Here is a 23,305-nt window from a genome sequence, read left to right on the forward strand (position 1 = left end):
TTCCCACGGGCGGAAAACGGAACTGGAAGAACGAGAAAAGCGGCGCCGGGGGAGGGGGGAAGACGCGGCCCCGCCCCCCCCAAAACGACCCCCCCCAACCCCGCCCAACTTCGGGGGGGGTCCCCTGGAGACCCCCTCCCCTCAAAAAGTGCAAAGTGGGGGGGTCCGGGGGGGGGGTCCCTCGCTGTGCTTGTCGGTAATAAAAACTCGGGGGGGACACGGGGTGGGGGGGAAGGGCGGAGAACCCATGGTGGAGGGGGGGCTTTCGGTGGGGGTTGGGGGGGGGTCCCCACTGCCTCGTGAAGGGGGGGGGGGTAGGGCGGGGAGGGGGGCCCGTCCGTGTGTCCGTCCGTCCGTCCGTCCGTCCGTGCGTTCCCCCGCGGCGGCTCACAGTCAGCTGACCCGCTCGGGCACAGGCGTCCGCGTGTCCACCGGCTCCTCGCGGGCCGGGGGCCGCGGCACGGCCACGCTGGGGGGGGGCGGGGGCGGCGGCGGCGCCGACGAGGACGACGAAGAGGAGGAGGAGGAGGAGGATGAAGAGGAGGAGGAGGAGGAGGTGGAGGAAGAGGAGGCAGAGTCTTTGTGCTCGGGCTCCCCTCGGTGTTTGTAGGGCGGCGACGGCGGCAGCGGCGGCGGCGGGGGCTGAGTCTTAGGGGGCTCCTTGGCGCAGCCGTCGGGGGCCGCGGGACCCCCCCTCTGCTCCGAGCACCCGCTCAAGTCCTGGGGGGGCGGCGGCGGCGGTGGCGGGGGCGGCGGGGGGGGGGGGGCTGGCGCTGTCCTTGGGGCTGCTCTGGGGGGGCTCCGGCGGCGGCGGCGGCGGCGGGGGGGGCGCGGGGGGAGCCCCCCGACCCTTGGGGCTGCCCTCCTTGCTGCGCCGGCCGGGGCTGCGGGCGCTGCGGGGGCCGCGGGGGCCCGGCGGGGTCGTCGGCGGCCGCGGCGTCGTCGTTGTCGTCGTCGTGGCGGTCGCGGCGGCAGCCATCGTCACCGGTTCCACCACCACCGTCTCCCTCGTCTTCCTCTTCTTGATGGGCAGCACGGTCTCCTGCACGGCCGGGGGAGTCGCCGCCTTCTTGTCGGGGCCGCCCGGCCCCCCCGGCCCCGCCGCCCCCGCCGGTTTGCGCCCAGCGTTTCTTGGGCACAGCCGGACTGTCCGGCTCGGCCCGGCGCTTGCGGCCCGGCCGCCGCGGGGCCGGCGGGGCCGCGGGGCCCGGCTGGCCCGGGGAGAACGGCATCTTGACCAGCAGCTTGCCGGGGGGCTTCTCCAGAGCCCGTTTGGCCGCGGAGCCCCCCTCGGACACGGCGGAGGCCGCCTTGGGCCGGGCGCTGCCGCCTCCGCTGCCGCTGCCCTTGGGCCGCCCCCGGCCGCGGCCGGTGCCGGGGGCCTTTGGGCGATTTGGGCTTCTTGGGCGGGCGCTGCTCGCGGCGCGAGGGGCTGCCCCGGCCGGTGACGGTGAAGTCGAAGTCGTTGGGGTCCAGCGAGGTGTCCCCCACCTTCTCGAAGTAGGCGATCAGCTCCACCTTGGAGCGGAAGGCTTTTCCCTGCGGGCTGCGGACGGGAGAGCGAAGGGTCAGCGAGCGGTCAGCGGCGATGACCGCGCCCCCCTCTCCGGCCACCCCCCACACACACACACAACCCGTGCTGGGCCTCACTTGATCAGGTAGACGTCGTACTTGCCGGCCGAGCGGCCGGACTTGCGCTGCTTGAGCTTGCGTGTCCAGCCCTCGGGCAGCGTGGGGTCGTCGTACATGGGCCCGCGGTCGCGGATGATGGAGCGCCGCTGCTTGGGCGACGCCGACGCCTCCGGGGCCGCCGGCGCCGCCCCGGCCCCCTCCGAGCTCTCGGCCTTGCCGGCCTCGGCGGGCTCGGCCGCGGGCTGATCCGGCTCCTTGCGCTCCTTTTTGGGCTTCTTGGCCTTGGGCGGCCGCTGCAGGTTCTCCTCCGACTTCTCCTCCCTGTGGGGACACGCGGCGGTCAGTGGAGGGAGGGGAGAGGGTCAGGGATGGACGCACGGACGTGAGGGATGAGGGGTGCGGCCACACGGGTCGCTGGGTGTGGAAGGGGTCAGTGGTAGGTGTATGGACACACGGACAGGGCCCTGGACACAGTGCTGGTCAGTGCTGGACACACGGACAGGGCTGTGGACACAGTGCTGGTCAGGGCTGGACACACGGACAGAGCACTGACACAGCACTGGACACATGGACAGGCCATGGACGCAGCGCTGGTCAGTGCTGGACACACGGACAGGGCCCTGGACACAGTGCTGTCAGTGCTGGACACACTGACAGAGCACAGACACAGCACTGGACACATGGACAGGCCGTGGACACAGCGCTGGTCAGTGCTGGACACACGGACAGGGCCATGGACACAGCACTGGTCAGGGCTGGACACATGGACAGGCCGTGGACACAGTGCTGTCAGTGCTGGACACACGGACAGAGCACAGACACAGCACTGGACACATGGACAGGCCGTGGACACAGCGCTGGTCAGTGCTGGACACACGGACAGGGCCATGGACACAGCACTGGTCAGGGCTGGACACATGGACAGGCCGTGGACACAGCGCTGGTCAGTGCTGGACACACGGACAGAGCACTGACACAGCCCAGACGCACAGACACAACAGACACGGCGCTGCAGATCCCCGGTCAACGCCGGACACACGGACACCAACACAGGGACACAGCCCAGTGAGCTCCAGGACACAGCACTGGTCGGCGCTGGACACACGGACACAACGGACAGGGCCCTGCGACTCTTTGGACACGGCGCTGGTCAGCACTGGACACACGGACCCAATGGACACATGGACAGAGACTCGCTGGACACATGGACCAGGCCCTGCGGCTCTCCGGACACAGCACTGGTCAGTGCCGGCTGTACGGACCCGATGGACACACGGACACAGTGCGGGTCAGCACTGGACGCATGGACACCATGGACACATGGACACAGCACTGGTCAGCGCTGGACACACGGACACCGACAGACAGGGCCGTGCATCTCTCTGGACATAGCACTGGTCAGTCCCGGACACGCAGACGGACAAACGGACAGCAGGGGACACACGGACACAGCCCCAGACACCAGCACGGGGTGAAACAGCGCTGAATTGGGCAAAGCACAGGACGGGCCTGGCCGGAGCCAGGACAAGGAGGAGGAGGAGGAGGAGGAAGGAGGGGCAGGCCGGACCGGCGGGAATTACGGCCGCGGCCGGAACGACATCCCAGTGTCGGTCAGTCCGTGGCGTGGGGGGCACCGAGGGGACGGCGGCTCGGAGGGGACACCGGACACCCCCAAAGCCCCGTCCTGGCTCGGCCGGCCGAGTGTCCGGCAGCCCCGTGTCCACCCCGCCGGACTCAAACCAGCCCTGGAGGTCGTGGTCAGCCTGCGGTGACACCGGGGCTGTCACCGGAGCCCCGTGTCGGTGTCACTGGGGACGGGACCCTCGGGGGAGGGGGGGATTTAGGCTGGGGTGGGACCCCCGTCCTCGGTGTCACTGCTGTCACCGGCGCGGGGGTCCCGTCCTGGTGAGGAAACACACACAGGTGAGGCTGGGGGAGGGGCGGGACCCCCACTATGGGATGGGTCATGGGGTGGGGGGAGGGGGATGCAGCCCCCTCCAGGACCCCCCCTTGGTGCTGGGGGTCCCCACGGTGCCACCCTGGTGGCCATCAGGGGAGCCCCCCGACCCCTCCCCAACAAAGGGGGAGCACGGCCGGGAACCCCCAGCCCCATCCTGGGGCTAAAAGTCGCAAAAACGGCACCAAAAAATTTGGGAAGGGGCGCGGGAACTTCGGGATGAGGGGGATTGGGGACAGGGGGTGACCCCCGGGGACCCCCTAACATGACACAGGGTCGACGGTCCAAGGTGGCCCTGGGGGTCTTTTGGTTGTCCTGGGGGTCTTGGGGGGGTCTGGGGTGGCCCTGAGGGTCTTGGGGGTCCTGGGTCTGGGGTGGCTCTGGGGGTCCCAGGGGGGCCTTGGGGCAGCCCTGGGGGTCTCTTGGTGGCCCTGGGGGGTCCCTGGGGGGTCCTAGGGGGGTCTGGGGGTGGCCCTCGTGGCCCCAGGGTTGAGGATCCCAAATGGCCCCGGGGGTCTCAGGGGGTCTCAGGGTGGCCACAGCAAAGGTGGGTGTGAGAAGCCAAATTTTGGGGTTTTCCAGGGAAATTTGGGTGATTCAAGCAGAATTTGGGAAATTTTGGGATGATTTGTGAGATTTTGGGGTGTGAGAGCAGTTTTAGGGCGATCCCAGGTGGGATTTGGGGGATTTTGGGGGGATTGGGAGGATCCGGAGCGGTCGCGGGAGCGCAGCCGTTTTGGGGGAATTTGAGGCGTTTTTGGAGCAGCGTGAGGGGGACATTTGGAGCAACTTTGGGGCAATTCTGGATATTTTGGGGCTGCTGAATTTTGGGAGAATTCAGGGTATTTTGGGGTAACTCGGGAGTTTGGGGGCGCTGCATGAGTGCAGCAATTCGGGGAAATTTGGGGGATTTTAGGGTAAATCGAGTGTTTTGGGCGCGCAGCGTGAGCAGCATTTTGGGGCAATTTTGGGGATTTTGGGGTGGCGCACGAGCACAAAATCTTGAAGCAATTCAGGGGATTTTAGGGTAAATCGGGGGGATTCGGGACACAGCGTGAGCAGCAGTTTGGGGCAATTTTGGGGATTTTGGGGTGCAGCGTTTTGGGATAAACCAGGAGTTTGGGGGCGCAGCGTGAGAAGCGGTAGGGGCGTTTTCGGGTATTTTGGGGGGCAGCATTTGGGGCAGTTCGGATATTCTGGGGTGTCACGTGCACGCAATAATTCGGGGGCAGTTTTGGGGTGCAGCATTTTGGGGAAATTCGGGGTATTTTGGGGTAACCCGGGGTGTTTTGGGGCACCACGTGAGCGTGACAGTTCGCGGCAAATTTGGGCATTTTGGGGCGCAGCGCAAGCGTAACATTTTGGGGTGACTCGGGGCGTTTCGGGGTGACTTCTGGGGATTTTGAGGTGACTTCGGGGTAGAGTTTGGGGTGACTTCGGGAGGGTTTTGGGCTGACTTCGGGGGGGTTCAGCATAACTCGGGGAGTTATGGGGTGATTTAAGGGGGTTTGGGGTAACTAGAAATTCGGGGTGACTGGGGGGAGGTTGGGGTGAATTTTGGGGTGACTCGGCGTGGATTTTGGGGTGACTCGGGAGAGGTTTGGGGCGGTTTTCGCGGTTTGGGTGCGCGCGGGACGGGCCGGGGGGTGTGTCCCCTTGAGGGGGGCGGGGGTCCCTCCAAGAGGGTGGGGGGGGGGTCCCCATCTCCCACCCTAACGGGGGCAACACCGGCATGGCGACACAGACGGGATTTTGGGGAGCGGAGGGGAGGGGGGGGATCCCCAAATTTCGTAGCGGGGTTGTGGCGGGTGGGGGGGGGGGCCCGCATTTTGGGGGCTGCCGGAGGAAAGGGAAGGGAGGTCCCCCCATTCCGGAGGGGTCCCGCGGAAGGCTCGGGGGGTCCCACCGAGGGCTCCCGGTAGCTGGGGGGCTCCTCCCGCCCCCCGGGGGGGCCGCGGCCGCTCGTGACGCACTCGCGGCGCTCGCAGCCCCCCCCCAGCCCTCACACACACACACACCCCCCCCGCCCGCCATTCCCGGTTCCCGCCCGGCCCGTGAGGGGAAGGAAAGGGGGGGGGGGGGGCGTGAGGGAGAGAGGAGGGGGGGGGGCGTCGCCCCGCGCGCGCGCGCGCGCGAGACCCCCCCCCCCCCCCCCCCCCCCCCCCCTCCGCGCCTCTCCGCTCCCTCACAGCTTTCCCCAACACCCGCCGCGGCCCCCCCCGGCCCCGCCGCCCCCTCCTCACTCACAGCCGCCCCTCGTCGCCGCTCGGCGCCGCCGCCGCCATTTTCTTCGCAGCGAAGAACCCGCGGGGGGGGGGGGGGGGGGAAGCTGAGGGGGGGGGGCCGGGAGGGGGGGGCGGGAGGGGGGGGGGGCGGCCCGGACCGAGCGGCGACGGGAACCCGGAGCGGAGCTGGCCCCGCCCCTCCGCCTGACGCCGATTGGCCGAACGTCCCGTCGGTCAAGGCGTCGGCGCGCGGTGATTGGGCGGCAGGGCCGCCCTCCGGGGGCGGAGCCGGGGCGCTCGCGCCGGGCCGTTGGAATTGGCGGGAAGCGCTGTCAGTTACGGGGGGCGGGGCCGGCGGAGCGCGCGCGGGCGCTCATTGGGCCCCGCGCCGGGACGCCGGGCGCTGATTGGCTGTAGCGGGTGTCGGTCAAGAGACGACGGAGGGGGCGTGGCCTGGGCCCCCCCGCGCTGCGAAGGGTTTGAAATCCAACGGCCGTAACGGTCCGCGAGGCCACGCCCCCTCCGGGCCACGCCCTGGCCACGCCCCGCCCGCCCCGGGTCCCGCTGCCCCAGTGCGGGGACAACTGGGACCAGTACGGGGACAGCAGGGACCAGTATGGGGACAACTGGGGCCAGTACAGGGACAGCTTGGACCAGTGCGGGGACAACTGGGACCAGTACGGGGACAGCAGGGACCAGTGTGGGACAGCAGGGACCTGTACGGGAACAGCGGGGACCAGTGCGGGGACAGTGGGGACCAGTATGGGGACAGCGGGGACAGTACGGGGACAGTGGGGACCAGTGTGGGACAGCAGGGACCAGTGCAGGGACAGCTTGGACCAGTGCGGGGACAACTGGGACCAGTGCAGGGACAACCTGGACCAGTACGGGGACAGCAGGGACCAGTGCAGGGACAACTTGGACCAGTGCGGGGACAGCAGGGACCAGTGCAGGGACAACCTGGACCAGTACGGGGACAGTGGGGACCAGTATGGGGACAACTGGGACCAGTATGGGACACCAGGGACCAGTGCAGGGACAGTGAGGACCAGTACAGGGACAAATGGGCCAGTGTGGGACAGCAGGGACCAGTGCGGGGACAGCGGGGACCAGTATGGGAGAACTGGAACCAGTGTAGGGGCAGCAGCGACCAGTATGGGGACAGCAGGGATCATCATGAGGATCGTGACCACCAGTACTAGACCAGTATGGCCACAACAGTCACCAGTGCTGGACCAGTATGGGGACAACAGGGATCAGTATGGGACCAGTACGGCCACTGTGGCCACCAGTAAAGAACCAGTATGGCAATGACAGCCACCAGTCTGAGCCCACTGGCCACCAGTACAGCCACTGTGGCCACCAGTTTGCTCACGGTGCCCCCCAGTCCGGGGGGGAGGGGGAGGGGCGGGGGCTGGACCCCCCCCCTCCCCCCGGCCCGGGCGGGGGATGAGCGGGGATGGAGCGCTAATCCCCCCTCCCCCACCCCCGGCCCCTCCCGACCCTCCCCCGGACAACCCCAAACCCAGTGACCCCCTCCCGAATACGGGACCCCCCCAAAACCTCTCAGGACACCCCCGAACCCCCCAGACCCCCCACATCCCCCCCTGTTCCATGGGTCTCTTTCCCCTCCCCCCCTTTTTTTCCACCCCCCCCTCCCCGTTTCGGGGGTCTCGCCCCCCCCGCCCCGGATCGGGGCCACCTCCGGGGGGATTGTCCCTAATCCTGAGCACCCGTGACCCCCCCCGGGATTAGGGGGACACCTGGGGGGGGGTCCCCAGAGGGACCCTGGGACATGTAGTCTCCCCTGAGGGGGGGCAGGGACCCCCCAAATGCCACCCGGGACCCCCCAAATGTCCTCCAGACCCCCCCCCTTGATGTCCCCAAAGCCCTGTGGTGGCACCAGTGGGGGCAGTGGGACCCCAAAATCCCGGGGGGGGGAATTGGGGGGGCTCTGGAGGGGTTTGGGGGTACGGGGGGGGGGTCTGGGGAGTTTGGGGGTATGGGGGGGCTGGGGAGAAGTTTTGGGGTGTGGGTGAGGGGGGTCGGGAAAGTTTGGGGTTCAAACTTGGGGTCCTGGGAGATTTTTTGGGGTTCGATTTGTGGGCACGGGATGTTCCCAGTGAAATTTTGGCAAACCAGGGAGGTTTTGGGGTCCAATCTGGGGTCCCAGGGAGGTTTTGGGGTCCAGTCTGGGGTCCCAGGGAGGTTTTGGGGTCCAATTTGGGATCCCAGGGAGCTTTAGGGGTCCAATTTCGGATGCCAATGAGCTTTTGGGGTCCAATTTGGTGGCACAGGGTGGTATCAGGGAATTTTGGGATCCCAAGAAGTTTTTCGGGACCGATTTGGGGTCTCACTGAGATTTTGGTGTCCAATTTGGGACTCCAGCGACCTTCTGGGGTCCAATTTGGTGTCTCACAGAGCTTTTGCGTTCCAGTTTGGGATCCCAGCGACCTTTTGGGGTCCAATCTGGGCTCCCAAGCAGTTTTTGGGGTCCAATTTGAGGTCTCACAGAACTTTTGGGGCCCACTTTGGGATCCCAGGCACCTCCCAGGCTCCGATTTGCCGCCTCAACACCCCCAAAACCCCCAACCCCCCGCAGCACCCGGGGGTATTTCAGGACCACCACCCCCCCCAATTCCACCAGCACCCAATTAAGCCCTTTTAGGATGGGGGGGGGCTCTGATACCCCCTGATCCCCCACCCCAACCCCGCTAATCAGGGCTCGGGGGTGATTAAGACCCCCCGAAAGCCGCTTGCCCAGCGCCTAAGCCCGGCTTGGCCAGCGCCGGCTCCCGGATGAGCCGGGCTCAGCCGCGCTTTACCTCCTGAGCCCCGATTATTGAGGGGGGGTCCCATCCGCCCCCCGCCCTATAAAAGATCCTCCCCGTCACCCCCCACCCACCCATCCGCCCGCCCGTCCGTCCGTCCGTCCGTCCGCCATGCAGAAGTCGCGGGAGATGCGGGACGAGCTCCCCGAGGATTTCTACATCCCCATGACCCTGGACACCCCGAACGTGACGGCGCTGAGCCCTTTCCTGGTACCCCAAACCCACCTGGGCAGCCCCGGCATCTTCAAGGCCATGGCGGCCTTCATGTTCCTGCTGGTGGTGCTGGGCGTGCCCATCAACGCGCTGACCGTGGTGTGCACGGCCAAGTACAAGAAGCTGAGGTCGCACCTGAACTACATCCTGGTCAACCTGGCGGTGGCCAACCTGCTGGTGGTGTGCGTGGGCTCCACCACGGCCTTCTACAGCTTCTCGCAGATGTACTTCGCCCTGGGGCCGCTGGCCTGCAAGATCGAGGGGTTCGCGGCCACGCTGGGCGGTGAGGGACGGGGGGACGGTGGGGGGTGTGGGGGGGGGGGTGGGGGGTGGAGAGTCACTGGGGTTTGGGGGTGTTGGACATGGGGGGACGTTGGGTCTGGGGGCGTTGGGGGTGTGGGATGTGGGCTACAAGGTCACCATGGTCTGGGGACATTGGGTCTGGGGGTGTTGGGTTTGGGGGTGTTGGACATGGGGGGACGTTGGGTCTGGGGGCGTTGGGGGTGTGGGATGTGGGCTACAAGGTCATTGTGGTCTGGGGACATTGGGTCTGGGGGTGTTGGGTTTGGGGATGTTGGACATGGAGATGTTGGGTCTGGGGACGTTGGGTGTTTGGGACATGGGTTGCAAGGTCATCATGGTCTGGGGGTGTTGGGTCTGGGGGTGTTTGGGGTGTGGGACATGGGTTGCAAGGTCACTGTGGTCTGGGGGTGCTGGGTCTGGGGGTGTTGGATATGGGGACGTTGGGTCTGGGGGCGTTGGGGGTGTGGGACGTGGGCTACAAGGTCACTGTGGTCTGGGGGTGCTGGGTCTGGGGGCTTTGGGGGTGTGGAATGTGGGCTACAAGGTCACCATGGTCTGGGGACATTGGGTCTGGGGGTCTTGGGTTTGGGGGTGTTGGACATGGGGGGACGTCGGGTCTGGGGGCATGGGGGGTGTGGGACATGGGCTGCAAGGTCACCATGGTCTGGGGGTGCTGGGTCTGGGGGCTTTGGGGGTGTGGAATGTGGGCTACAAGGTCACTGTGGTCTGGGGGTGTTGGGGGTGTGGGACATGGGGACATCGGATCTGGGGGTGTTGGGGGTGTGGGACGTGGGCTACAAGGTCACCGTGGTCTGGGGGTGCTGGGTTTGAGGTTGTTGGGTTTCGGGGTCTTGGGTTTGGGGATGTTGGGTCTGGGGACGTTGGGGGTGTGGGATGTGGGCTACAAGGTCACCATGGCCTGGGGGTGCTGGGTCTGGGGACGTTGGGTTTGGGGGTGTTGGACATGGGGACATCGGTTCTGGGGGCGTTGGGAGTGTGGCATGTGGGCTACAAGGTCACCATGGTCTGGGGACATTGGGTCTGGGGGTGTTGGGTCTGGGGGTGTTTGGGGCGTGGGACATGAACTGCAAGGTCACCATAGTCTGTGGATGCTGGGTCTGGGGGCTTTGGACATGAGGGTAGAAGGTCACCATGGTCTGGGGGTGCTGGGTCTGGAGGTGTTGGGTTTGGGAATATTGGACATGGGGACATTGGGTCTGGGGGCGTTGGGGATGCAGGACATGGACTGCAAGGTCACCATGGTCTGGGGATGTTGAGTTTGGGGATGTTGGACATGGGACGCTGGGTCTGGGGGTTTTGGGTCTGGGGGCGTTGGGTGTGTAGGACATGGGGCACAAGGTCACCATGGCCTGGGGGTGCTGTGTCTGGGGACGTCGGACATGGGGACATTGGGTCTGGGGTCACTGGAGGTGTGGGACATGGGCTACAAGGTCACCGGGGTCTGGGGACATTGGGGGTGGGGGCTTTGGGGGTGTGGGACATGGGCTACAAGGTCACCGTGGCCTGGGGACATTGGGTCTGGGGGCTTTGGGGGTGTGGGACATGGGCTACAAGGTCACTATGGCCTGGGGACATTGGGTCTGGGGGTGTTGGGGGTGTGGGACATGGGCTACAAGGTCACCGGGGCCTGGGGACATTGGGTCTGGGGGCTTTGGGTCTGGGGGCACCGGACACGTGGGACAAGAGGCAGGAGGTCACTGGGGTCACTGAGGACATCGGCCCTGAGGACAGCTGGCCTAGGAGTGCCAGGTGTGGGGACATCGGGCAGAGGGACAGGGGGACACAAGGACATGGAGGCATGGGGACACAGGGGACAATGGGGACATGGGGACACCATGGCATTGGCACAGGGCGGTGTCCCTGTGGTCCCTGGCTGTGGTGGCCATGGTGGGGATGGCACAGGGAGTGGTGACAAGGATGTCACCCGTGTCCCCTGTCCCCAGGGATGGTGTCCCTGTGGTCCCTGGCCGTGGTGGCCATGGTGGCCATGGTGACAGGGGTGTCACCCTAGGGATGGTGTCCCTGTGGTCCCTGGCCGTGGTGGCCATGGTGGCAGGGGTGTCACCCTAGGGATGGTGTCCCTGTGGTCCCTGGCCGTGGTGGCCATGGTGGCAGGGGTGTCACCCGTGTCCCCTGTCCCCAGGGATGGTGTCCCTGTGGTCCCTGGCCGTGGTGGCCATGGTGACAGGGGTGTCACCCTAGGGATGGTGTCCCTGTGGTCCCTGGCCGTGGTGGCCATGGTGACAGGGGTGTCACCCGTGTCCCCTGTCCCCAGGGATGGTGTCCCTGTGGTCCCTGGCCGTGGTGGCCATGGTGACAGGGGTGTCACCCATGTCCCCTGTCCCCAGGGATGGTGTCCCTGTGGTCCCTGGCCGTGATGGCCATGGTGACAGGGGTGTCACCCGTGTCCCCTGTCCCCAGGGATGGTGTCCCTGTGGTCCCTGGCCGTGGTGGCCATGGTGACAGGGGTGTCACCCTAGGGATGGTGTCCCTGTGGTCCCTGGCCGTGGCGGCCATGGTGACAGGGGTGTCACCCGTGTCCCCTGTCCCCAGGGATGGTGTCCCTGTGGTCCCTGGCCGTGGTGGCCATGGTGACAGGGGTGTCACCCTAGGGATGGTGTCCCTGTGGGCCCTGGCCGTGGTGGCCATGGTGACAGGGGTGTCACCCGTGTCCCCTGTCCCCAGGGATGGTGTCCCTGTGGTCCCTGGCCATGGTGGCCATGGTGACAGGGGTGTCACCCGTGTCCCCTGTCCCCAGGGATGGTGTCCCTGTGGTCCCTGGCTGTGGTGGCCTTCGAGCGGTTCCTGGTCATCTGCAAGCCCCTGGGCAACTTCACCTTCCGGGGCAGCCATGCCGTGCTGGGCTGTGCCGTCACCTGGATCTTCGGCCTCATCGCCTCCGTGCCCCCCCTCTTCGGCTGGAGCAGGTCTGGGGGGGGTCTGGGGGTCCCCGGGGGGGTTCCCAAAGTTTGGGGGTCCAATGGGATCTGGGGGGCCCTGGAGTTGGGGATCTGGGGAAGGTTGGGGGGGCCCACTTGGGTTTGGGGGTCTCAGTTGGTTTGGGGGGTCCCAGTTGGTTTGGGGAGGGTCCCTGGAGGGTCAGGGGTCCTGGGTGGGGCCAGGGGGTCCCTGGGGTCGGGGGTCGCAGGGGGGTTGGGGGGGTCCCGTGGTTGAGTCTTCAAGGGGGTTGGGGGGTCTTGGATGGGGTCGGGGGTTTTGGGGGGTGGTTGAGGATCCTGGGGGGTTTTGGGGGACCCGAGGGGTTTTAAGGGTCTGGGGGCGGATCGGGGGTGTTGAGGGAGGTCTGGGGGTCCCTTGGGGGGTTCAGGGGTCCCTTAGCCGTGCGAACCCCCCCTCAGCCGCTCCCCCAGATCCATCCCCGGAATTGTCGGGGATTTTGGGATCCCGGCGTATCCCAGGGACTTTGCTGATCCCGGGGGCAGTTCGGGGGTCCCGGGCTGAGTTCGAGGGTCCCGCGGGCTGTGCCCACCCCCCGTGCCCCCTCCCCAGGTACATCCCCGAGGGGCTGAACAGCTCCAGGGCTTGGGGGTCCTGGGGATTTTCGGGGATTTGTTCGACCGGGGGGTCCCGGGGACTGTCCGGGGATCTCGGGGGCGGTTCGGGGATCTCGGGGGCGGTTCGGGGATCTCGGGGGCGGTTCGGGAGTCCCGGGGGCGATCCGGGGGTCCCTCGGAGGTGTGACCCCCTTCCCCCCGGTGCCCCCCTCCCCAGGTACATCCCCGAGGGGCTGCAGTGCTCGTGCGGCCCGGACTGGTACACGACGGACAACAAATGGAACAACGAGTCCTACGTGATTTTCCTCTTCTGCTTCTGCTTCGGCTTCCCCCTGAGCGTCATCGTCTTCTCCTACGGGCGGCTGCTGCTCACCCTGCGCGCGGTGAGGGGATTTTGGGGGGTCCCGGGGGTCTTGGGGGGTCTCGGGGGGATCCTGGGGGTCTTGGGGGGTCCTGGGGGGTCAGGGGAGTGCAGGTTCCTGACCGTGATTATCTCCTATGGACAGCTGGTGCTTGCCCTGAGAGCGGTGAGGGGATTTTGGGGGGTCCCGGGGGTCTTGGGGGGTCAGGGGAGTGCAGGTTCCTGACCGTGATCATCTCCTACGAGCGGCTGCTGCTCGCCCTGAGCGCCGTGAGGGGATTTTGGGGGTCCTGGGGGGTCCCGGGGGTCTTGGGGGGGCGCAGGGTTCATTGGGGTACACGGCTTTATTTGGGGTACACGGTTTATTGGGGTACACGGCTTTATTTGGGGTACACGGTTTATTGGGGTACAGGGCTTTATTTGGGGTACACGGTTTATTGGGGTACAGGGCTTTATTTGGGGTACAGAGGAATTGGGGTCCCATGGGGGGGGTGGTCCTTGGGGGGACCCCAAAGCGGGGGGCGGGGTGGGGGGCAGTGCTGGGGGTCTGAGGACCCCTCCCCCACAGCATGTTTGAGACCCCCATGGGTCACTGGCATGGCTGAGTGCCCCAGTGTGACCCCATATCTGACCCCATAACTGACCCCACATCTGACCCCAAATTCCCCATATATCTGTCCCACACCTGACCCTGTATCTCTCCACACTGACCCCATATCTAACCCTATATCTGACCCCATATCCCCCTATATCTGACCCACACCTGACCCCATATCTCCCCACCCTGACCCCATATCTATCTAACTCCACACTGACCCCATATCTAACCCCATATCTGACCCCATATCTCCCTACACTGACCCCATATCTGACCCTATATCCCCCTATATCTGACCCACACCTGACCCCATATCTAACCCCACACTGATCCCATATCCCCCCCATATCTGACCCTGTATCTCCCCACCCTGACCCCATATCTAACCCCACTCTGACCCCATATCTGACCCCATATCTGACCCCATATCTAACCCCACCCTGACCCCGTATCTAACCCCACCCTGACCCCATATCTAACCCCATATTCCCCCATATCTGACCCCATATCTAACCCCATATCTAACCGCACACTAACCCCATATTCCCCCATATCTAACCCCATATCTAACCCCATATCTAACCCCATATGCCCCCATATCTAACCCCATATTCCCCCATATCTAACCCCATATCTAACCCCATATGCCCCCATATCTAACCCCATATCTAACCCCATATGCCCCCATATCTAACCCCATATCTAACCCCATATCTAACCCCATATGCCCCCATATCTAACCCCATATCTAACCCCATATCTAACCCCATATCTAACCCCATATCTAACCCCATATCTAACCCCATATTCCCCCATATCTAACCCCATATTCCCCCACATCTAACCCCATATCTAACCCCATATTCCCCCATATCTAACCCCATATCTAACCCCATATTCCCCCATATCTAACCCCATATCTCCCCACACTAACCCCATATCTAACCCCATATTCCCCCATATCTAACCCCATATCTAACCCCATATTCCCCCATATCTAACCCCATATCTAACCCCATATCTAACCCCATATCTAACCCCATATTCCCCCATATCTAACCCCATATCTAACCCCATATTCCCCCATATCTAACCCCATATCTAACCCCATATCTAACCCCATATCTAACCCCATATCTAACCCCATATGCCCCCATATCTAACCCCATATCTAACCCCATATTCCCCCATATCTAACCCCACACTAACCCCATATTCCCCCATATCTAACCCCATATCTAACCCCATATTCCCCCATATCTAACCCCATATCTAACCCCACACTAACCCCATATTCCCCCATATCTAACCCCATATTCCCCCATATCTAACCCCATATCTAACCCCATATCTAACCCCATATCTAACCCCATATCTAACCCCATATCTAACCCCATATTCCCCCATATCTAACCCCATATCTAACCCCACACTAACCCCATATGCCCCCATATCTAACCCCATATCTAACCCCATATCTAACCCCATATGCCCCCATATCTAACCCCATATTCCCCCATATCTAACCCCATATCTAACCCCACACTAACCCCATATTCCCCCACATCTAACCCCATATCTAACCCCATATTCCCCCATATCTAACCCCATATTCCCCCATATCTAACCCCATATCTAACCCCATATTCCCCCATATCTAACCCCATATTCTCCCATATCTAACCCCATATCTAACCCCATATCTAACCCCATATCTAACCCCATATCTAACCCCATATCCCCCCATATCTAACCCCATATCTAACCCCATATCTAACCCCACACTAACCCCATATTCCCCCATATCTAACCCCATATCTGACCCCATATTTCCCCACATCTAACCCCATATCTAACCCCATATCTGACCCCATATTCCCCCATATCTAACCCCATATTCCCCCATATCTAACCCCATATCTAACCCCATATCTAACCCCATATCTAACCCCATATCTAACCCCATATTCCCCCACATCTAACCCCATATCTCCCCCCCCGACCCCGCAGGTGGCCAAGCAGCAGGAGCAGTCGGCCACCACGCAGAAGGCGGAGCGCGAGGTGACCAAGATGGTGGTGGTGATGGTGCTGGGCTTCCTGGTGTGCTGGCTGCCCTACTGCTCCTTCGCGCTCTGGGTGGTGACGCACCGGGGACACCCCTTCGACGTGGGGCTGGCCTCCATCCCCTCCGTCTTCTCCAAGGCCTCCACCGTCTACAACCCCGTCATCTACGTCTTCATGAACAAGCAGGTGGGGACATGGGGACATGGGGACAGGGGGACAGTGGGGACATGGGGACAATGGGGACAGTGGGGACAATGGGGATGGTGGGGATGGTGGGGACATGGGGACAATGGGGATGGTGGGGATGGTGGGGACGGTGGGGATGATGGGGACAATGGGGACAATGGGGATGGTGGGGATAATGGAGACACAGGGATGGTGGGGATGGTGGGAACAGGGGGACAATGGGGATGGTGGGGACAATGGGGACAATGGGGACGTGGGGACACTAGGGACAATGGGGATGGTGGGGATGGTGGGGACAATGGGGACACAGGGATGGTGGGGACAATGGGGACAATGGGGACATGGGGACGGTGGGGATGGTGGGGACACGGGGACGGTGGGGACAAAGGGGACAATGGGGATATGGGGACAATGGGGACAATGGGGATGGTGGGGACAAAGGGGACAATGGGGACATGGGGACAGTGGGGACAATGGGGATGGTGGGGACAATGGGGGCAATGGGGATGGTGGGGACAATGGGGACAATGGGGACAATGGGGACAATGGGGACCGTGGGGACAATGGGACAGTGGGGACAATGGGGATGGTGGGGACAATGGGACAGTGGGGCAGTGCTGGGGGTCTGGGGTCCTGTCCCTGGGTCTGGGGTCCTGCAGTGGGTGTAGAGCTGTTCCTATGGGCCCCTCTGTGGGTCTGGGCTCTCCACGTGCCCATGGGTCGGGGGGCTCTCCGTGGGTCTGGGCTCCCCCCGTGGGTCGGGGTCCCTCAGTGGGTCTGGGCTCCCCCCGTGGGTCTGGGCTCCCCGTGGATCGGGGGTCCCTCAGTGGGTCGGGTCTCTCAGTGGGTCGGGGTCCCTCAGTGGGTCGGGTCTCTCAGTGGGTCTGGGCTCCCCGTGGGTCGGGTCCCCCCGCGGGTCGGGGGTTTCCCCGTGGGTCAGGGGTCCCCTCGGGTCTCTCCCCGCGGGTCCGGTCCCCCCGCGGGTCGGGGGTGGCGCGGTGACGCCCCCCGCCCGCAGTTCCGCTCCTGCATGCTCAAGCTCGTGTTCTGCGGCCGGAGCCCCTTCGGGGACGACGATGACGTGTCGGGCTCGTCCCAGGCCACCCAGGTGTCCTCGGTGTCCTCCAGCCAGGTGTCCCCGGCGTAGCGCCCGCCCCACGGCGGGGCTGCCCCACGGCTGCCCCACGGCGGGGCTGCCCCACTGCGGCTCGGCCCCGCATCGCGCTCTGCCCCACAGCGGGCCTGACCCAGCCAGGGCTGCCCCGCACCGGGCTCTGCCCCACATTGGGCTCGGCCCTATATCGATCTCTGCCCCACACCGGGCTCTGCCCCACATTGGGCTCGGCCCTGTATCGATCTCTGCCCCACACCGGGCTCGGCCCTACATCGATCTCTGCCCCACACCAGGCTCGGCCCTGTATCGATCTCTGCCCCACACCGGGCTCAGCCCCACACCAGGCTCGGCCCTGTATCGATCTCTGCCCCACACCGGGCTCAGCCCCACACCAGGCTCGGCCCTGTATCGATCTCTGCCCCACACCGGGCTCGGCCCCACACCAGGCTCGGCCCTACATCGATCTCTGCCCCACATTGGGCTCAGCCCTGTATCGATCTCTGCCCCACACCGGGCTCAGCCCTATATCAGGCTCAGTCTCACAGTTCTGCCCTGTGGAGGGCTCTGCCCCACATCAGGCTCAGCCCCATATTGAGCTCTGCCCCACACCGGGCTTGGCCCTATATCGAGCACTGCTCCATATCAGGCTCTGCCCTATAGCAAGCTCTGCCCCATATCAGGCTCTGCCCCACACTGGGCTCAGCCCTATATCGGGCTCAGTCTCACAGTTCTGCCCTGTGGAGGGCTCTGCCCCACATCAGGCTCTGCCCCACATCAGGCTCTGCCCTATATTGGGCTCAGCCCCACATTGGGCTCTGCCCTATATCAACTCTGCCCTGTATCAGGCTCTGCCCTATATCGGGCTCTGCCCCATATCGGGCTCAGCCCCACATTGGGCTGTGCCCCATATCAGCTCTGCCCTATATCGGGCTCTGCCCCACAGCAGGCTCAGCCCCACATTGGGCTGTGCCCCATATCAGCTCTGCCCCATATCGGGCTCAGCCCCACATTGGGCTGTGCCCCATATCAGGTTTGGCCCCACATCGGGCTCTGCCCTATATCGAGCCCAGCCCTATAGCAGGCTCAGCCTCACGGTTCTGCCCTATGGAGGGCTCTGCCCCCCGCAGTGCTGCCCCACACTGGCCTCTGCCCCATGGAGGATTCTGCCCCATATCAGCCTCTGCCCCACGGTGGTGCTGCCCCAGAGCTTCACTCTGTGGAGCCTCAGCCCCACAGCTCTGCCCCACAGAGTGCTCTGCCCCATGGCCCTACCTCATGCTGGCTCTGCCCCACATCGGGCTCTACCCTATGGCGGCTCTGCCCCACGGCAGCTCTGCCCCACACCCCCCACACCGTTCTCAGCCCCACGGCAGCTCTGCCCCACCCCCCCGCTATGGGGCAGCCCCACGGCTCCGTTGTACATAACCCACCCCCCGCATTAAACACTGGAGACGCAGCCGCTGCCTCTGCTCTGCCCCACAAGTGCCCCCAGACCCACAGGTGCCACCCCCAATGCCCCACAAGTGCCCCCAGACCCACAGGTACCACCCCCAATGCCCCACAAGTGCCCCCAGACCCACAGGTACCACCCCCAATGCCCCACAAGTGCCCCCACACCCACAGCTACCACCCCCAATGCCCCACAAGTGCCCCCCGGACCCACAGCTACCACCCCCAATGCCCCACAAGTGCTCCCAGACCCACAGGCACCACCCCAAATGCCCCACAAGTGCTCCCAGACCAACAGGCACCACCTCCAATGCCCCACAAGTGCCCCCAGACCCACAGGTACAACCCCCAATGCCCCACAAGTGTCTTTGCAGTGCCCCCAAGTGGCCCCGCAGCGCCCCACAAGTGCCCCACAAGTGCCCCACAAATGCCCCACAAGTGCCCCACAAGTGTCCTCGCAGTAACCCCATAGCCCCGCAGTGCCCCAGCCCCACAAGTGCCCCACAAGTGCCCCCAAATGCCCCCGTGTTGCCCCCAAAATGCCCCCCGGGTGCCCCCCAAGTGCCCCCCCGGTGCCCCCCCGGTGCCCCCCAGGTGCCCCCCACGGTGCCCCCCAGGTGCCCCCCCGGTGCCCCCCCGGTGCCCCCCCGGTGCCCCCGCAGTGGGGCGCGCGGCCGAGTTCTGCCAGTAGTGAGCTTTTTTTCCAGGAAAAAGTTCAGAACTAGCGGAATTCCGGCCGCACGGCCCGGGGGGACACGGGGGGGACACCCCGGGGGGACACCCTATAGGGGACACCCCAGAGGGGACACCCTATAGGGGACACGGGGGGGACACCCCATAGAGGACACCCTATAGGGGACACCGCAGAGGGGACACCCTATAGGGGACACCCACGGGATACCCCATAGATGACACCCTATAGGGGACACAGGGGGGACACGGAGGGACACCCACGGGACACCCCAGAGGGGACACAGGGGGGACACCCCACAGAGGACACCCTATAGGGGACACCCCAGAGGTGACACCCTATAGGGGACACCCCATAGATGACACCCTATAGAGGACACCCACAAGACACCCCATAGGGGACACCCACGGGATACCCCATAGATGACACCCTATAGGGGACACCCCATAGAGGACACCCTATAGGGGACACCCCAGAGGTGACACCCTATAGGGGACACCCCATAGAGGACACCCTATAGAGGACACCCACGAGACACCCCATAGAGGACACCCACGGGATACCCCATAGATGACACCCTATAGAGGACACCCCATAGAGGACACCCTATAGGGGACACCCCATAGGTGACACTGCAGAGGGGACATCGCAGAGGGGACACCCTATAGGGGACACCCATGGGGACACCGCAGAGGGGACATGTGGGGGACACCCCAGAGGGGACACCCCATAGAGGACATCCCAGAGGTGACACCCTTAGAGGACACCCTATAGGGGACACCCTATAGAGGACACCCATGGGGACACCCTATAGATGACACCCTATAGGGGACACAGGGGGGACACGGAGGGACACCCACGGGACACCCCAGAGGGGACACAGGGGGGACACCCCACAGAGGACACCCTATAGGGGACACCCCAGAGGTGACACCCTATAGGGGACACCCCATAGAGGACACCCTATAGAGGACACCCACGAGACACCCCATAGAGGACACCCACGGGATACCCCATAGATGACACCCCACAGAGGACACCCTATAGGGGACACCCCAGAGGTGACACCCTATAGGGGACACCCATAGATGACACCCTATAGGGGACACCCCATAGAGGACACCCACGGGGGGGACACCCCATAGAGGACACCCTATAGAGGACACCCCAGAGGGGACACGCGGGGGACACCCTATAGGGGACACCCCATAGATGATACCCATGGGGACATGCGGGGGACAGCCCACAGAGGACACCCCACAAGGGACACCCCACAGATGACACCCATGGCGACACCCCATATGGGGCACCCCACAAGGGACACTCACAGGGACACGAGTGGCACCCATGGAGGTCCTTGGTGGCCCCACGGCAGCTCCTGGTGGCCCCACAGTGACCCACGGCAGCCCCACGGCGGCTCTTGGTGACCCCCAAGCAGCCCCCCCGTGACCCACAGCACGCCCTGGTGGCCCTCGGTGGCCTTGGTGGCCCCACGGCCGCTCCTGGTGGCCCCAGAGCCCCCCAACCCCCTCCCCCCACGCCCCCCCAGCACTTACCGGCCGCCCCCCGGGATGGGGGGGAGAGATGGGGGGTGGGGGGCACCGCCCGCCCCCTTTGTCCCCCAATTTGGGGGGGTCCGGCCGCTCCCCAACCCAATCCCCCCCCCCGGAACCCCCCCAGAGACCTCCAAGGACCCCGCAAAGGCTCCCCAGGGACCCCGGAACGGCCCCAAAACTGCTCAGTACCGCCCCAAAATCCTTCAGTACCGCCCCAAAATCCTTCAGAACCGCCCCAAAACCGCTCAGAACCGCCCCAAAACTGCTCAGAACCGCCCCAAAATCCTTCAGAACCGCCCCGAAACTGCTCAGAACCCCCCGAAACCCCTCAGAACCGCCCCAAAATCCTTCAGAGTGGCCCCAAAATCCTTCAGAACCGCCCCAAAATCCATCAGAACCGCCCCAAAACCGCTCAGAACCGCCCCAAAATCCTTCAGAGTGGCCCCAAACCCCTGAGAACGGCCCCAAAATCCATCAGAACCGCCCCGAAACTGCTCAGAACCGCCCCAAAATCCATCAGAACCGCTCCAAAACCCCTCAGAACCGCTCCAAAACCCCTCAGAACCGCCCCAAAACCCCTCAGAATCACCCCAAAATCCATCAGAACCGCTCCAAAACCCCTCAGAACCGCTCCAAAACCCCTCAGAACCGCCCCAAAACCCCTCAGAATCACCCCAAACCCCGCTCCAGTCCCCCCTCCCGAGAACCCCCCGAACCCCCAGACCTGCCTGGAGCCCCCAAACCCTCCCAGCGCCCCCCGGAACCCTCCAGACCCGCCAAAATCCCCCCAGAGCCGCCCTCAAACCCTTCCGGAACCGCTCCAAAACCCCTCAGAACCGCCCCAAAACAACCCGACCACCCCCCCCAAACCCCCCCCGAGACCCCCAGACCCCCCAAAACCTGCCCAGCTCCCCTCAGGAGCCCCCCGGAGCCCCCCAAGCCTCTCTCTGCGCCGCTCCGCGCCCCCTTTTCCCCGGGGGGGGATTAAAGTTTCCGTGTCCCCCCTAATCGGACTCCCCCGGGGCGACCCGAAAATCCCGGGATTAGGGGGGGGGGGGGGCAGCTCCGGCCCCCCCGGGGGGGCGGGATTAAGGTCAGGCCTGGGGGGCCCTTCGGGAGTGACCCCCCCTCCCCGGGGAGCGCCCCGGGACCCCCAAGGACCCCCAAATGTGGGGCGCGGAACGGGATGGGGGGCACACCCCAGGACCCCCAAATTCGATCCCCCCCCCCCACCTCGTTAATCCGCCCCCCCTCCCCCCGGGTTAATTGCTAATTAGGGCTGCGGCTATTTTGGGGGGCGGGGGGGTGGGGCTCCCCCCGTGCCCCACTTGGCCCCGAGCCGGAGCCCCCCGTGATGTAACGCGGCCCCGTGACCCCGATCCGGGGGGCGGGGGGGGCCCCGAGCCCAAAATGTGGGTCAGGAGGGGGTCCCGAACCCAAAATGTGGGTCAGGAGGGGGTCCCGAGCCCTCTGTGTGGGGCGGGACCCCAAAATGTGGGGCGGGAGGGGGTCGGGAGTCCCCGGTGTGGGGCGGGAGGGGGTTGGGACCCCGCTATGGGGTGGGAAAAAGGTCAGGACCCCAATGTGGGGCAGAACCCCAAATGTGGGTCAGGAGGGGGTCAGGACCCCCGGGTGTGGGGCAGAACCCCAAATGTGGGTCAGGAGGGGGTCCCGAGCCCAAAATGTGGGTCAGGAGGGGGTCCCGAGCCCTCGGTGTGGGGTGGGACCCCAAAATGTGGGGCGGGAGGGGGTCGGGAGTCCCCGGTGTGGGGCGGGAGGGGGTTGGGACCCCGCTATGGGGTGGGAAAGGGGTCAGGACCTCAATGTGGGGCAGAACCTCAAATGTGGGTCAGGAGGGGGTCAGGACCCCTGAGTGTGGGGCAGAACCCCCCGATGTGGGGCAGAACCCCAAATGTGGGTCAGGACCCCTCGGTGTGGGGCAGAACCCCAAATGTGGGTCAGGAGGGGGTCAGGACCCCCCGATGTGGGTCAGGAGGGAATCAGGACCCCCGCTATGGGGTGGGAGGGGGATCAGGACCCCAATGTGGGTCAGGAGGGGGCCGGGACCCAGATATGGGGTGGGGGGGCTCCAGGACCCCTCAATGTGGGTCAGGACCCCCCAGAATAGATCAAGAGGGGGTTGGGACCCAGAATTTTGTGGGGTGGGGGGCCAGGATCCCCCAGTGTGGGGCAGGAGGGGTTCGGGAGCCAGATGTGGGGCAGGGGGGGGTGAGGACCCCGCTATGGGGCAGGAGGGGGTCTGAGACCCCGATGTGGGGCAAGAAGGGGGGGTCAGGACCCCGCTATGGGGCAGGACGCCAATGTGGGGCTGTGTCACATCCCGGGGGGGGGCAGCGCTGCTCCTGGGGGACTCAGCCCCACACTTGGGGGGGTCCCGGGGGTCTCTCGGTGGTTTCCGGGGGTCCCGTTCGGATCCCGGGGGTCTCGGGAGTTTCCGGGGGTCCCCATTTCCATCCCGGGGGTCCCTCGGGGGTCCCCATTTCCATTCCGGGGGTCCCGTTCGGATCCCGGGGGGTCTCTCTGGGGTTTCTGGGGGTCCCGTTCAGATCCCGGGGGGTCTCTCGGGGA

The 23,305-nt window shown here is 64.9% G+C and overlaps 2 protein-coding genes across 2 annotated transcripts; one reads left to right on the plus strand and one right to left on the minus strand.

Moving 5' to 3' along the window:
- Positions 1–500: 500 nt before the first annotated feature.
- MECP2 (methyl-CpG binding protein 2) lies at positions 501–5,891 on the minus strand. Its single transcript, XM_084224129.1, is given in 5 exon segments — positions 501–1,123; positions 1,125–1,379; positions 1,381–1,546; positions 1,651–1,953; positions 5,837–5,891. Coding segments are annotated over 5 exon segments (1,236 nt in total). The 5' UTR covers positions 5,875–5,891; the 3' UTR covers positions 501–649.
- A 2,865-nt stretch (positions 5,892–8,756) lies between these two features.
- LOC311164563 (blue-sensitive opsin) lies at positions 8,757–17,053 on the plus strand (the record flags this gene model as incomplete). Its single annotated transcript, XM_084224060.1, has 5 exons — positions 8,757–9,141; positions 11,941–12,109; positions 12,915–13,080; positions 15,667–15,906; positions 16,925–17,053. 5 exons carry the CDS (start codon positions 8,757–8,759, stop codon positions 17,051–17,053), a joined length of 1,089 nt encoding a protein of 362 aa, XP_084080186.1.
- Between the last annotated feature and the right edge of the window lie 6,252 nt (positions 17,054–23,305).

Source organism: Fringilla coelebs (assembly GCF_963513975.1).
Source record: "Fringilla coelebs genome assembly, chromosome: 33".
Classification (NCBI taxonomy): domain Eukaryota; kingdom Metazoa; phylum Chordata; class Aves; order Passeriformes; family Fringillidae; genus Fringilla; species Fringilla coelebs.